This window comes from Mobula birostris, chromosome 14 (genome assembly GCF_030028105.1).
Source record: "Mobula birostris isolate sMobBir1 chromosome 14, sMobBir1.hap1, whole genome shotgun sequence".
Classification (NCBI taxonomy): Eukaryota; Metazoa; Chordata; class Chondrichthyes; order Myliobatiformes; family Myliobatidae; genus Mobula; species Mobula birostris.
Window position 1 is genome coordinate 84770353 of NC_092383.1, and position 11933 is coordinate 84782285.

General features: G+C 42.4%; 1 protein-coding gene across 2 annotated transcripts in view; it reads left to right on the plus strand.

The window, feature by feature from the left end:
* etnk2 (ethanolamine kinase 2) overlaps nucleotides 1–8686 on the plus strand; it is an 83784-nt gene extending 75098 nt beyond the window's left edge. Inside the window, exons 7-8 of one of the 2 annotated variants that reach the window (XM_072278792.1) lie at nucleotides 4663–4736; nucleotides 5126–8686. In XM_072278792.1, coding sequence (XP_072134893.1) covers nucleotides 4663–4736; nucleotides 5126–5198 — 147 coding nt within the window. In that variant the 3' untranslated portion in view covers nucleotides 5199–8686. The remainder of the gene's footprint in view (nucleotides 1–4662; nucleotides 4737–5125) is intronic. The other variant, XM_072278793.1, reaches the window with a different exon arrangement.
* Nucleotides 8687–11933: the final 3247 nt, after the last annotated feature.

Below are 11933 nucleotides of genomic sequence, written 5' to 3' on the forward strand. Positions count from 1 at the left end.
AGTTGTTTTAAGTATTCAGTGTAGCATTTAAAATGGAGTGAAAACTGAAGTCACATTGTAGGACTTGTACTTGAAACTACCTTGGACATGCTGTTCCAGTAACAGGTTGGTGGTAACCTTTGTACTTTGATCCATAGTTCTCATTCTTACTGTGTTTGGAGAAGACAATTGTATCACTAGGCATTGTGATATGTTCTCTTCAGCAACTTGTTGATCAGAATCCTGACACTAAAGAAGGCAGATTAGCAAGTCTAGCAGTGGACCGTGTCAAACCAGTGCTGTTCCACAAAGCTTTAACAGTTTGCTTGATGCAAGAGAAGTTTAGATTAAAGTCTGTTCTGTTGCTCCCCAAGATGATGACTGAGTTTTTCTCTTTTTAATATTGTGTTCCAGTTGTGCCCGAAACTTGGTCAAAAGGACTTTTTGTAATCGTTTTTCCTGCTGCAACCCCCATCTCACTTGCAATTGCTGAAAAAACAGTTGAGTCACACTCTAGATCTAGTTTGCTGTTAATGCTGCCTAACAGATGGAACTGCCATGATAAGCAGCGATGGGTGAGAGAGTGAGGATGATGGGATCTGGGGGAGGGGGGCAGATTTAAAACCAAATTGTTGACTATTTATGAGTTGGCGATTTAACATCTCCTATTATAGTTAAGGAGGAAAAGACCGAAGAATTACCTGCCCAGAGTTAGAAATTTCACTATAACATTGGATGCAAACTTTAGATCATTGGCAGTGATATTGTGGCAAATGTTGTCATTCGTTGGTGAGGAATGAGATTCAGTCCCTTGCAAGGGGGGACATAGAATCAGGAGAAGTAGAGTCAGTGTGGATAGAACTGAGGAACAGTAAGGGCAAAAAGACCCTAATAGGTGTTATCTACAGGCCCCCAAACAGTAGCATGGATATTGGGTGCAAGTTGAATAGGGAGTTAACAATGCCATGTGGCAAAGGAAATGTTGCAGTAGTTATGGGGGATTTCAGCATGCAGGTGAACTGGAAAAATCAGGTTAGTACTGGACCGCAGGATAGGGAGTTTGTAGAGTGCCTACGGGGATGCATTTTTGGAGCAGCTTGTACGAGAGCCGACCAGGGATAAGGCTATTCTGGATTTAGTGTTGTGCAATGAACAGGATTTGATAAGTGATCTTGAAGTAAAGGAGCCATTAGGAGGTAGTGACCATAATATGGTAAGTTTTTATCTGCAAGTTGAGAGGGATAAGGGCAGATCAGAAGCGTCAGTATTGCAGTTGAACAAAGGAGACTATGGAGCTATGGGGGAGGAGCTGGCCAAAGTTGACTGATCAGATATCCTAGCAGAAAAGACAGTGGAACAGCAATGGCAGGTATTCTTGGGAATAATGCACAAGGTGCAAAATCAGTTCATCCCCCAGAGAAGGAAGGATTCATAGGGGGGAAAGTGGCCACAGTGGTTGACAAAGGAAGTCAGAGATAGCTCTGTTATACTTTTTTAATGCTATGCTAAGGTGAGTGGGAAGACGGATGATTGGGAAATTTTTAAGGAGCAACAGAACTTAACTAAAAAGGCAATACGGGGAGAAAAAATGAGGTATGGATGCAAGCTAGCTAGGAATATAAAGGAGGATAGCAAAAGTTTTTTTTAGGTATGTGAAGAGAAGGAAGATAGTTAAGAACAACGTTGGGCCCTTGAAGAATGAATTGGGAGAAATTGTTATGGGAAACAGAGAAATGGCAGACGAATTTAGTAAGTACTTTGGATCTGTCTTCACTAGGGAAGACACAAGCAATCTCCCAGATGTATGGATGGGCCAAGGACATAGGGTAACAGAGGAACTGAAACAGATTGACATTAGGAAGGAAACGGTGATGAGTAGACTGACGGGACTAAAGGCTAACAAATCCCCAGGTCCAGATGGTCTGCATCCTAGGGTACTAAAGGAGGTGGCTCTGGAAATTGCGGATGCATTGGTGATCATTTTCCAATGTTCCTTAGATTCAGGATCAGTTCCTGAGGATTGGCGAATGGGTAATGTTATCCCACTTTTTAAGAAAGGAGGGAGAGAGAAAACAGAGAACTGTCGCCCTGTTAGCCTAACATCAGTAGTGGGGACGATGCTAGAGTCCATTATTAAAGATGAAATAGTGGCATATCTTGATAGCAGTGATAAGATTGGGTCGAGCCAGCATGGATTTACCAAGGGCAAATCATGCTTGACTAATCTATTGGAGTTTTTCAAGGATGTAACCAGGAAGATAGACGTGGGAGATCCAGTGGATGTGGTGTACCTTGACTTTCAGAAGGCATTCGATAAGGTACCACATAGGAAATTGGTGGGTAAAATCAGAGCTCATGGCATTGGGGGGAGGATATTGACATGGATAGAAAACTGGTTGGCAGATAGAAAGCAAAGGGTAGCAGTGAATGGGTGTTTCTCGGAATGGCAGGTGGTGACTAGTGGGGTGCCACAGGGCTCGGTATTGGGACCACAGCTGTTTACGATTTACGTCAATGATTTAGAGGAAGACATTGTGAATAACAGCAAGTTTGCTGATGATACTAAGCTGGGTGGCAGTGTGACGTGATGAGGATGTTAGGAGAATTCAAGGTGACTTGGATAGGCTGGGTGAGTGGGCAGAAACTTGGCAGATGGCGTTTAATGTGAATAAGTATGAGGTGATTCACTTTGGGAGCAAGAACAGGAAGGCAGGTTATTATATGAACGGTGTGGAGTTAGGTAAGAGAGAAATACAAAGAGATCTAGGAGTACTTGTTCATCAGTCTCTGAAGGTGAATGAGCAAGTGCAGCAGGCAGTGAAGAAGGCTAATGGAATGTTGGCCTTTATTACAAAGGGAATTAAGTACAAGAGCAAGGGAATCCTTTTGCATTTGTACAGGGCCCTGGTGAGGCCACACCTGGAGTATTGTGTGCAGTTTTGGTCTCCAGTGTTAAGGAAGGACATCCTGGCTGTGGAGGAGGTGCAGCGTAGGTTCACTAAGTTAATTCCTGGGATGTCTGGACTGTCTTACGCAGAGAGGTTAGAGAGACTGGGCTTGTATACGCTGGAATTAAGGAGATTGAGGGGGGATCTGATTGAGACATATAAGATTATTAAGGGATTGGACAAGATAGAGGCAGGAAATATGTTCCAGATGCTGGGAGAGTCCAGTACCAGAGGGCATGGTTTAAGAATAAGGGGTAGGTCATTTAGGACAGAGTTGAGGAGGAACAACTTCTCCCAGAGAGTTGTGGAGGTGTGGAACGTGCTGCCTCAGAAGGCAGTGGAGGCCAATTCTCTGGATGCTTTCAAGAGGAGCTAGATAGGTATCTTATGGATAGGGAAATCAAGGGTTATGGGGACAAGGCAGGAACCGGGTATTGATAGTAGATGATCAGCCATGATCTCAGAATGGTAGTGCAGGCTCGAAGGGCCGAATAGTCTACTTCTGCACCTATTGTCTATTGTCTATAAATTGGAGTTTGTTTTATTTTTTTTTAAAATGTGACCTTTAAATCTGGAGTTGGAAGGTGTTGAAACACTGAGCGTGTCCTGGCCTTTGGTGTTATTTCACCTCTCTGGAAATAAAAGGGGACCGACAAGAAGTGCCTACTGAAACTAGAAGTTTAGTAGCTTGTGAAATAACCAGGTCTAATGAATGCATCATTGATGGAATAGCATGCTCTTCAGGTCATGTACAAGTCTGAGATGTCGAGAATTAGCAGTGTATCCTCAAGGCTGTTCTGTCTGCTGCTTAACCAAAAAACCTGTAAATCCATTGACCTTGTACTTTGAACATTTCCAACTCCCTTCTCAAAATTAAACCTCAGATTGCAAACAACTCAACTGCTGAGCACTTATAACCTTCTCAACACCCAAATGACATTGCATCTGGATAAATGACCCGCTTTCTGACACTGCCTTCTAGTTCTGAACTCTGGACGTTTGAAGAAAAAACCCTTCATGTCAATCTATCCCAATTGTTCTGTGTTTTTCTTTTTTAATCACAGAGCTACTAATTTTAAGCTCTAGTGAGTGCAGACCCACTGTCTTCTAGCTGATCTCAGAAATCCGCTTTTAGATACCCTCTGATACAGGGACCAAATTTGCAAGCCAAACTCCAATTTTTCACCAACCCAATACAGTCAAACAAAAGTTTCCTGGCTGTCGTATCCCAGCCCCTTGCATTAAAAGTCAACGTGCCATTGCTTTTCCAAAGTGATTGTATGCTAACTTTAAGTTATGTAATTAAACTATTAATTTTTAAAGTCACTCATTCCTTTGATAGATTATCACCCTCCAGTCTTCCTTGGGTTGATCAGTTTATCTCAGGTCAGTTGGTATGCTCCAAAGCCAGTGGTATTAACAACAATATGGAAATCTTTACAGAAGTTTGTTTAATAGCTTCCTGACATTCTTGGTGCCTGTATCTCAGGTTGCTTCCATAAATTTGATCAAGGGTTGTGAATGGTCAAGAATCCAGTTGGTATACCTGTGACAACTGGGTATACAAGCAAATACCATATACCCCAGCACATATCAAGAGCAATGTTGAACCTTTCTGAACCACCCTTTTCTCTGTGCTACCCAAACCCCTCTAAAAAAAGCACAGGACTGTGCTAATAATTTAAAGATTCTCAACTGAAGATTAAAGTAGTCCTTTTGAAATTTTTGCTTTCAGGCATCTCATTTCTTCTGGGGGTTCTGGGCATTGATTCAAGCAAAGTATTCCACAATAGACTTCGATTTCTTAGGGTAAGTACCTAGGGGCTAACACCATTTGAAAATTTGCTGAAAGCTCCCTTCAAGAACCAGTATTTCCTACCCAGTTTATTAAATTTCATTCCACACATTTTCAATTTCTGAGCAAAGAATAAGCATTCTAATCATCTAAGTACAGATAGTATTGCTTCCCAGCCCTAATTACACAAATATTTAGGCCATAAGTAACATTACATAATCACTGGTCCCATTCTCAAGAAGAAAATCCTGGATTCTTTCATTAACATCTGTTTTCATAAACCACCACTTGATCCTTTCAAACAAAATCGATTGCCTTCACTTCTACCCTTGAGTGATGATAAAGCTACAACTACTGATGTTCCTGCCTTACCTCAGTAACATGTTCCTTTTTTGTCTTGCAGGTACAGTGTCCTGAGGTTTAACCAGTACTTCAAGATGAAGCCTTGTGTCACTGCTCTTCAGACTCCGGCGTGAGATAGGGTGAAATCGTGTTCCATTGCCATGGTGCACAATCACCCCTTGGCGGTCCTATCAGTATACAACCTCACTTCCTCTTCAATTTATTGAGCCTAATCCCTGCAGTTTGAGATTGCAAACTAGACCCCACCCCCGGGTTCTTGACCTGTGCTCACTATGGGCACGGCCCTGGAGAATTAGCCAAGTGGTCTGTTAGCCAGAGTCTTGGCTTCTCTTAGTTTGAGTGTTACTGTGAGCCTGGGGTCGAAGACGAAAGCAGTCCTTCTGAGCCCTAGTCCTTTTTTTTTTCTCCATTGCATCCCTGTCATGGCCTCCATAAAATTCCAGAGTTTAATCACATTCCAGATTTGTTTGCTCTCTATGGGGACCAAATTGAGGAGTAATCTGAAAATGTGGCAGTGGGTGGGAGGGGGGGGGTATGGTGGACAGTGTGGAGGAGTGGTGATGTTTTTGATCATTGACTATTTCGAGGAACATTGGTTATTGAGCCTTTGCCACCCTCATCACAGGGAGGTTTGGACTGACACCAACATCAGCAGTTCCAGGGCTGGCAGGAATCTCTGAAGTTGCTTCAGAAGTGACCCCTGACACCAGGCATGAGGGGTCAGTAAATCGGTTGTAGTTTTTATTAATAAAGTGTGTGAGAACAAGCGGGCGTGAGATTTGAAGCTCAGGCAGTATATGCACTATCCTGTCCAGCTCCCTGGCACTGGGTGGGGTTGACTGAAAGTGAAGAGGATCGGTGGCCTCCTCACTTATGTGGCGCATGTGAGCTGTAGATGCAGAGCATGTACACGGAGATGGCTAGCTGCTGGAGGGGGGGTGGGGGGGAGGCACATGTTTGGCTAAAACTGTATACACTCAAACTGCTACGTAATGATGATTGTGTCCTGAGATGGCAGCTCTTTTAGACCGTTTTGGTTTCTAGCAGAGTTGGAGACTGGAGGGGCAAAACACAAAGGCTATTGAGCTGAAACTTTCTTTCCCTCCCTCAACTATACTGCACACAAGAGGCGATACATGGTGGTCAATTAACTTACCAACCCACAAGTAGAAGGAAGCTCATGTAGTCACAGAAAGGATATGTAAATCCCTCTGAGGTCCGGAATGACCCTGGGTCCCTGGGAGGAGACCCATGTAGTCATAGTAAGCTCAATGCAGTTGCTGAGCCTCTCTGCCACACTAAAGCAGTTGCTGCCTGACCAGCTGAGTCCATTCAGGATCTTCTCTTATTTCAGTGGTGACAGGTTGAGGGGTGTCCTTCGCAGTACCCACTGCTTCTGCTCTAAAACTTGTACCATCTCACTGCTCACTCTCTCATCAACAGACTTTCACAAAACACCAGTGGGAAATGTGTTGTCACGCACACAAAATGCTGGAGGAACTCAGCAGGTCAGGCAGTATCTAGGGAGAGGATTAAACAGTTGGTGTTATGGGCGGAGACTCTTCAGTCCGGATTGATTCCTCTCCATAGATGCTGCTTGATCTGCTGAGTTCCTTCAACATTGTGTGTGTGTGTATGTGTGTGTGTTAGTTACTTGGGATTTGCAGAATCTTCCAATTACAATGTTAGTTACCTCACAATGTGCATTTCAGAATCAGATTTATTATCACTGTCTTACATGCCATTTTTAAAAAAAAATTGTTTTGCAGTGCAAAGACATAGACATTTCTGATCAATCTGCGACTTCCCTATAGTATTACACAGCGTTTGTATTTTAGCCAGCTGTAGCCCGAAGCTGAACTGTCCTGCTACTCCGAATAGATGGAAAGCTTGTATTGCTGTTATTTGGATGAATGACCCCTTACTGAAGTTATTGAATATTTGCAGTGGGGGGAGGAAGTATTTTCTCAACTCTTCAGGATGATTGTAACCTTGGCTTGGCTACAGTAGTCAGAGGTGTGGCATTTGAGTGATACATTAGAAAGTTTCCCAAATCATCATACATTTTGAGCTGCTGTGTTGTGATGCTTTCAGGCAAAGTCTACATGCTGCACTTGCATGCATTTGTGATGCCCAGTGTGACCACTTGCTTAACGCCAGAATTCCAGTGACTTTACCATTTCATACTGTCATGAATATCTACTGACCCATCTGTCAACTCACTTCACGCCTTCTCCTTCATTAACAAAATCAGCTTCATGGAACTATTTGAAGAGGGTCTTGGGTGACAATTTTATACATTGGATAGCCCATGTAATAGAAGCAATTTCTATCAGCATTAGATAGCCCTGCAGTGACAGTACAGCTTCATATCACAATCCTCTCTGTTCTGGTTGTAAATGATAGTAGACAAATATGGTCCCTTTTTAATATTAAGAAAAACATTTTTGTTTGTGAAGTTAGGCAGGGGTAAGGGAGCGCTGAACTGGCCATTATCATCCAAAGGCAGCCTGACTGAACAGAACAAATTGTCAAGGAAAGGAGCCCACTCGGGTCATGCCCTTGTTTTCCTCAATTAGCTCTTGCCCCTTTCCAAGCACAACAGAATGACTAAGGAGATCGTGAAGAGGAGCAGGAACATAAATGGGTCTGTCTACATTTAAGGCAATTGTGGTTAATACCACCTTCCTTCCTCTTGCCATCACCCCCCACCCCAGCCCTGAGCTACTCTGCTTCTAATGCCTATCAGCCACCTCCGTTACTTTCAGCTCATCTCAATATGTGTCCAATTCCTAACCCAGAAGCTGAGTGTAGAGATGTCTTTCAAACTGATTACTGGAATGCAGGTCTGCTGTACATTTTGTAATTACAATGCTGCAGTTTTTGTTGTTGTAATGCCTGTTTATAAACTAGTGAACAATATTTATCAGTGTGTATACTTTGTCTAGTTTTAGACTGAGCGGAAATTTTGTTTTTCTTTTCGTGTCTGATTAATGAAGGGTGCACTTAACCTGTGAAGCACTGAATCCAAGATTCTCTTTTTTTTTTAAAAAAAGATTTGATTTAATGTGATTCCAGCTACTGGTTGGTGGACTGGAGGTTCCTTTATTCAGGAGGGTCGCCTTTTCTTGTATCAAGCAGATTCCAGAGTAGGGAAGATGTGGGTCAGTAACAGAGAGAACAAGAAATCTATGTTCTGTTTTGTCTAGCTGTTCATAAACTTATGATGGTGAAGGATCTGATAACTAAAAGAGAGCACCAAAACTTTCAGATCTTAAACCTGAGGAACTTTAGCCACAGTGGACTGGCTTGTGAATTCTAATCATGCTGTGATCAGTTTTACTAAACTATGCGCACAAATAATATGTTGATCGGATTTTGTTAGACTAAATCTTTGCTATTGGTTGATCATAACTATTCATGTGGCCACATGATGCTGCGGGGTGGGGGGAGCTGACTGCTGCCTTGAGTGCAAGATGACCCTGGATAAAAGTGGCGGCAAAAAAGATCTAAGACTTGATGAATTTGTCTACCTCCTGTGGAATTCAACTGTTTTGAGGTTACTGCTAATAACCGTGTAAATAAAATAATCAGTGAAAGATTTTCTGTGTACTTTGCATGTTTTTATTAACTTTAATGTGGTGTGCCCCATGCACACAAAGGGTTGCAGACAGCAGACCAGAGGGAAGTGTTTCCGAGTATTCCATACTATTGAAGTGGAGACTATTTCCAACACTGATAAATGCAGTGCCTCATGATGTACCAAGCACAGAGCATTTCAGGAAGTGACATTGGTGGTTTCAACAGAGATGTTGAGGTCAAAGTTTCTTCTGACAGGTTTCATGTGATTGGATAAAATTGCTGACGCAGAATCTCAATCCAAAATGGCAGGCATATCTTTCGCATAATCTGCTGAGTTTTTCCCCTGCCTTTTGCTTCAGGTTCCAGCATCCCCAGTCTCTTGTATCTCTGGACAAAATTTTTGCTTCAATTCCTTTAAGGTCCAGAGATGTACATGACTGTTTTAGATATGTAGAAGCAATCAATTTTCACATGCATGTGCATTGAAAGTGAGAATAGTCTTGGGTTATGCAACAAAATTGATCAGGGTGTTTGTTGGCTGGAGTGGTGGCCGATGTAGTTGTGCCGAATGATGTGATGCATTTTGGGAGATCCAGTAAGGTTAGGATGTGCACAGTGAATGCTCAGACCCTGTGGTGAGTATGGAAGGATGTATAGACTTAAAAGTCCATAACATTCCTTGAGCTGGCAGTGCATGTAAACCATTGAGATATGAACCTTCATTGCCTGTGGTATAGAGTATAAAAGGTTTTGGTAGAACCTTAAAATTTGGGTCACAAAGGATGTTATTGCACTGGAGTGTAAGGAGATTTACTAGGACATTGGGATGGAGCATTTCATCTACGGGAAGACTGGATAGGTTGTATGTGTTTCCCTTGGAGCTAATAGGCACACTTACCACTATGGGGATGTTACAGATTTAAGGGTTAGGGAACATGAGGAAAATGTTTCACCAGGTGGTAGTTGCAATCTGGAACCCACTTTATGAAAAGATGATTGCAGAGATTACTCTAACGTTTTAAAAAGTACCTGGAGCAATATGTGGCTCACCAATGCATAGAACTGGCCAAATGCTGACGAATGGGATCAGGGCACTTGGGTTGACGTTGATGTGGTGGGCCAAGGGGCCTGTTCTCTGCTCCCTGATTCTAGTACTCTCATTCCTAACTATATCCACAGCTGTCTGGTAGCAATGAATGCCAAAAAAAAAAAAAAAAATTAACCATCAAGAGGAAAAAGGTTTCTGCCGAGTTTAGTAGTTTACCCCTCCAGGCAGAGCCCATGCCCACAACTTCCGGACCATTCCGTAGGGAGGTTCATGAAATCTACCTCCTGTCTTGCTGGACTTTTGTAAATGGCAGAAGGTATAAAATTATTCTGCTCAATTCCTGTAAGATATCACCTGTGGAAGGTGCCTTTTAAACCAGTGAGTTAAGCACTCATGTAAAAAGGAGGCTGGAGTACATTTGATTGTACCTTTCAATTAAAATAAACTTTAAGGGGGGAAAGTTGAATTCAGGCCAAGTAGATGGCTCAACTAAAATTATGGCACAGGTCAGATAGGTTCCTTTTCCGTTTTCTTTGGTGACCTTGTCGTTCTTGATCCTCTAGTCTAAATACTGATCACAATGGTAGAATTTCAGATACAGCTTCAGGGCAAATATCTCTCATCCATGACAATAGCCTCAACTGAAATGAGGGTAATTACAAAGGTATGAAGGAAGTGTTTTCGTAAATGGATTGAAAAATGGGCTGAAGGAAGAGTTAGTGGATTAAAAGGAGCTGTACCTATCTCATAATGCTCACAAAATTTTGGAAAGAGGGACTCCATGAAAAAGATGAGCCATCTGTTGTTAACAAAGGAGAAGGGGCAAAAAGAATGCCTATGGTGGTAGAGTAGGAGATTGGGCACTTCCCAGGAACCAGCAAAGAGGATGTAGCAGTAAATAGGGAGAAAGTTGAGTTACAAAGAGAGCCTATGTAGGCTGGAAATGTTTTCCCTGAAGTGAAGGAGGCTGAGGGTGTGACCCTGTAGAGGTTTATAGAATTATGAGGGACTTAGTGAAAGTAGATTGTCACAATCATTTTCCCAAGCTAGGGAAGTCTAAAACAACAGGACAAAGACGTGAGGTGAGGGGGTATGGTTTGAAGGGGGCTAAGAGGTGGTGGGTGTATGGAGCAAGCTACCAAAGGAGTTGATAGTTGGTAAATGTCTAATACCAGAGAGCATGCATTGAAGGTGAGAGGGGATTGGTTCAAGTGGGATGTGAGGGGTAAGTTTTTTTTTTACTCAGTTGTGCATGCCTGGTGTGGTGGTAGAGGCAAATACATTAGAGGCATTTAAGACATGTTTAGCTGGGCTTGTGGATGTAAGGAAGATGGAGGGTTATGGACAAGGAGTAGGTAGGAGGGAATAATGTTTGGGTCTTTTTGAATAGCTTTGTGCTATATTACTGTAACTCTGAAGCAGAGATATAATTTGAATATTAGAGGTTATTGCAAACAACCCAAAGATAACATGGGCGAATCAAATAGAAGGGCAGAACTTGTAACACTCCTTATCTGAAGAGATAAAGTATTCAAACAACTTGAGGTCCAGAAGGTAAACAAGTCATGAGGACCCAATGGCTTCCATCCAATAACTTCAAAGGAAGTGGCCACAAAGACAGTAAACTTCATGAGCTCCAAAATACCAATGGATCAGAAAATCAAAAATATGGTGCCCTTATTTACAAAGAGAGACTAAAGATGGGGAAACTATTGGCCAGTCAAATTAATATCTGTTGCGAAGATCAAGAAAGAAATAGTCATTTAAACAAAGTTTAAAATAAAGCAATTAAGCATGGTTTATGAAAAGGAGCTCATGACGAATTTGCAAGAGTTCCTTGAGGATGTAACAAATGGAATTAATGATTTGGAACTCACAGGTGTGATGTGGTTCCATAGCATTTCCAGATGCTATGTCTATGGACCACATAAAAGGGTGGTGCACAAGGTAAGAGCTCGCATGGATTGAAGACCATTTATCACAGAGTCTGAATAAATGGGCCGTTATCAGACTGGACAGACAGATTCAGTAGCCACAGAGTGTGTGTTTGTGCTCTTTCATTTCCAGGCTTGATGTGTGTTGAGAGGTGCATGCCACTGGTAACATATGGTTATTTGAGTTACTGTGGCTTTCCTATCAGCTTAAAGCAGTCTGGCCATTCTCCTCTGACCTCGCTCATTAACCAGGTAATTTTGCCCACAGAACTGCCACTCACTGG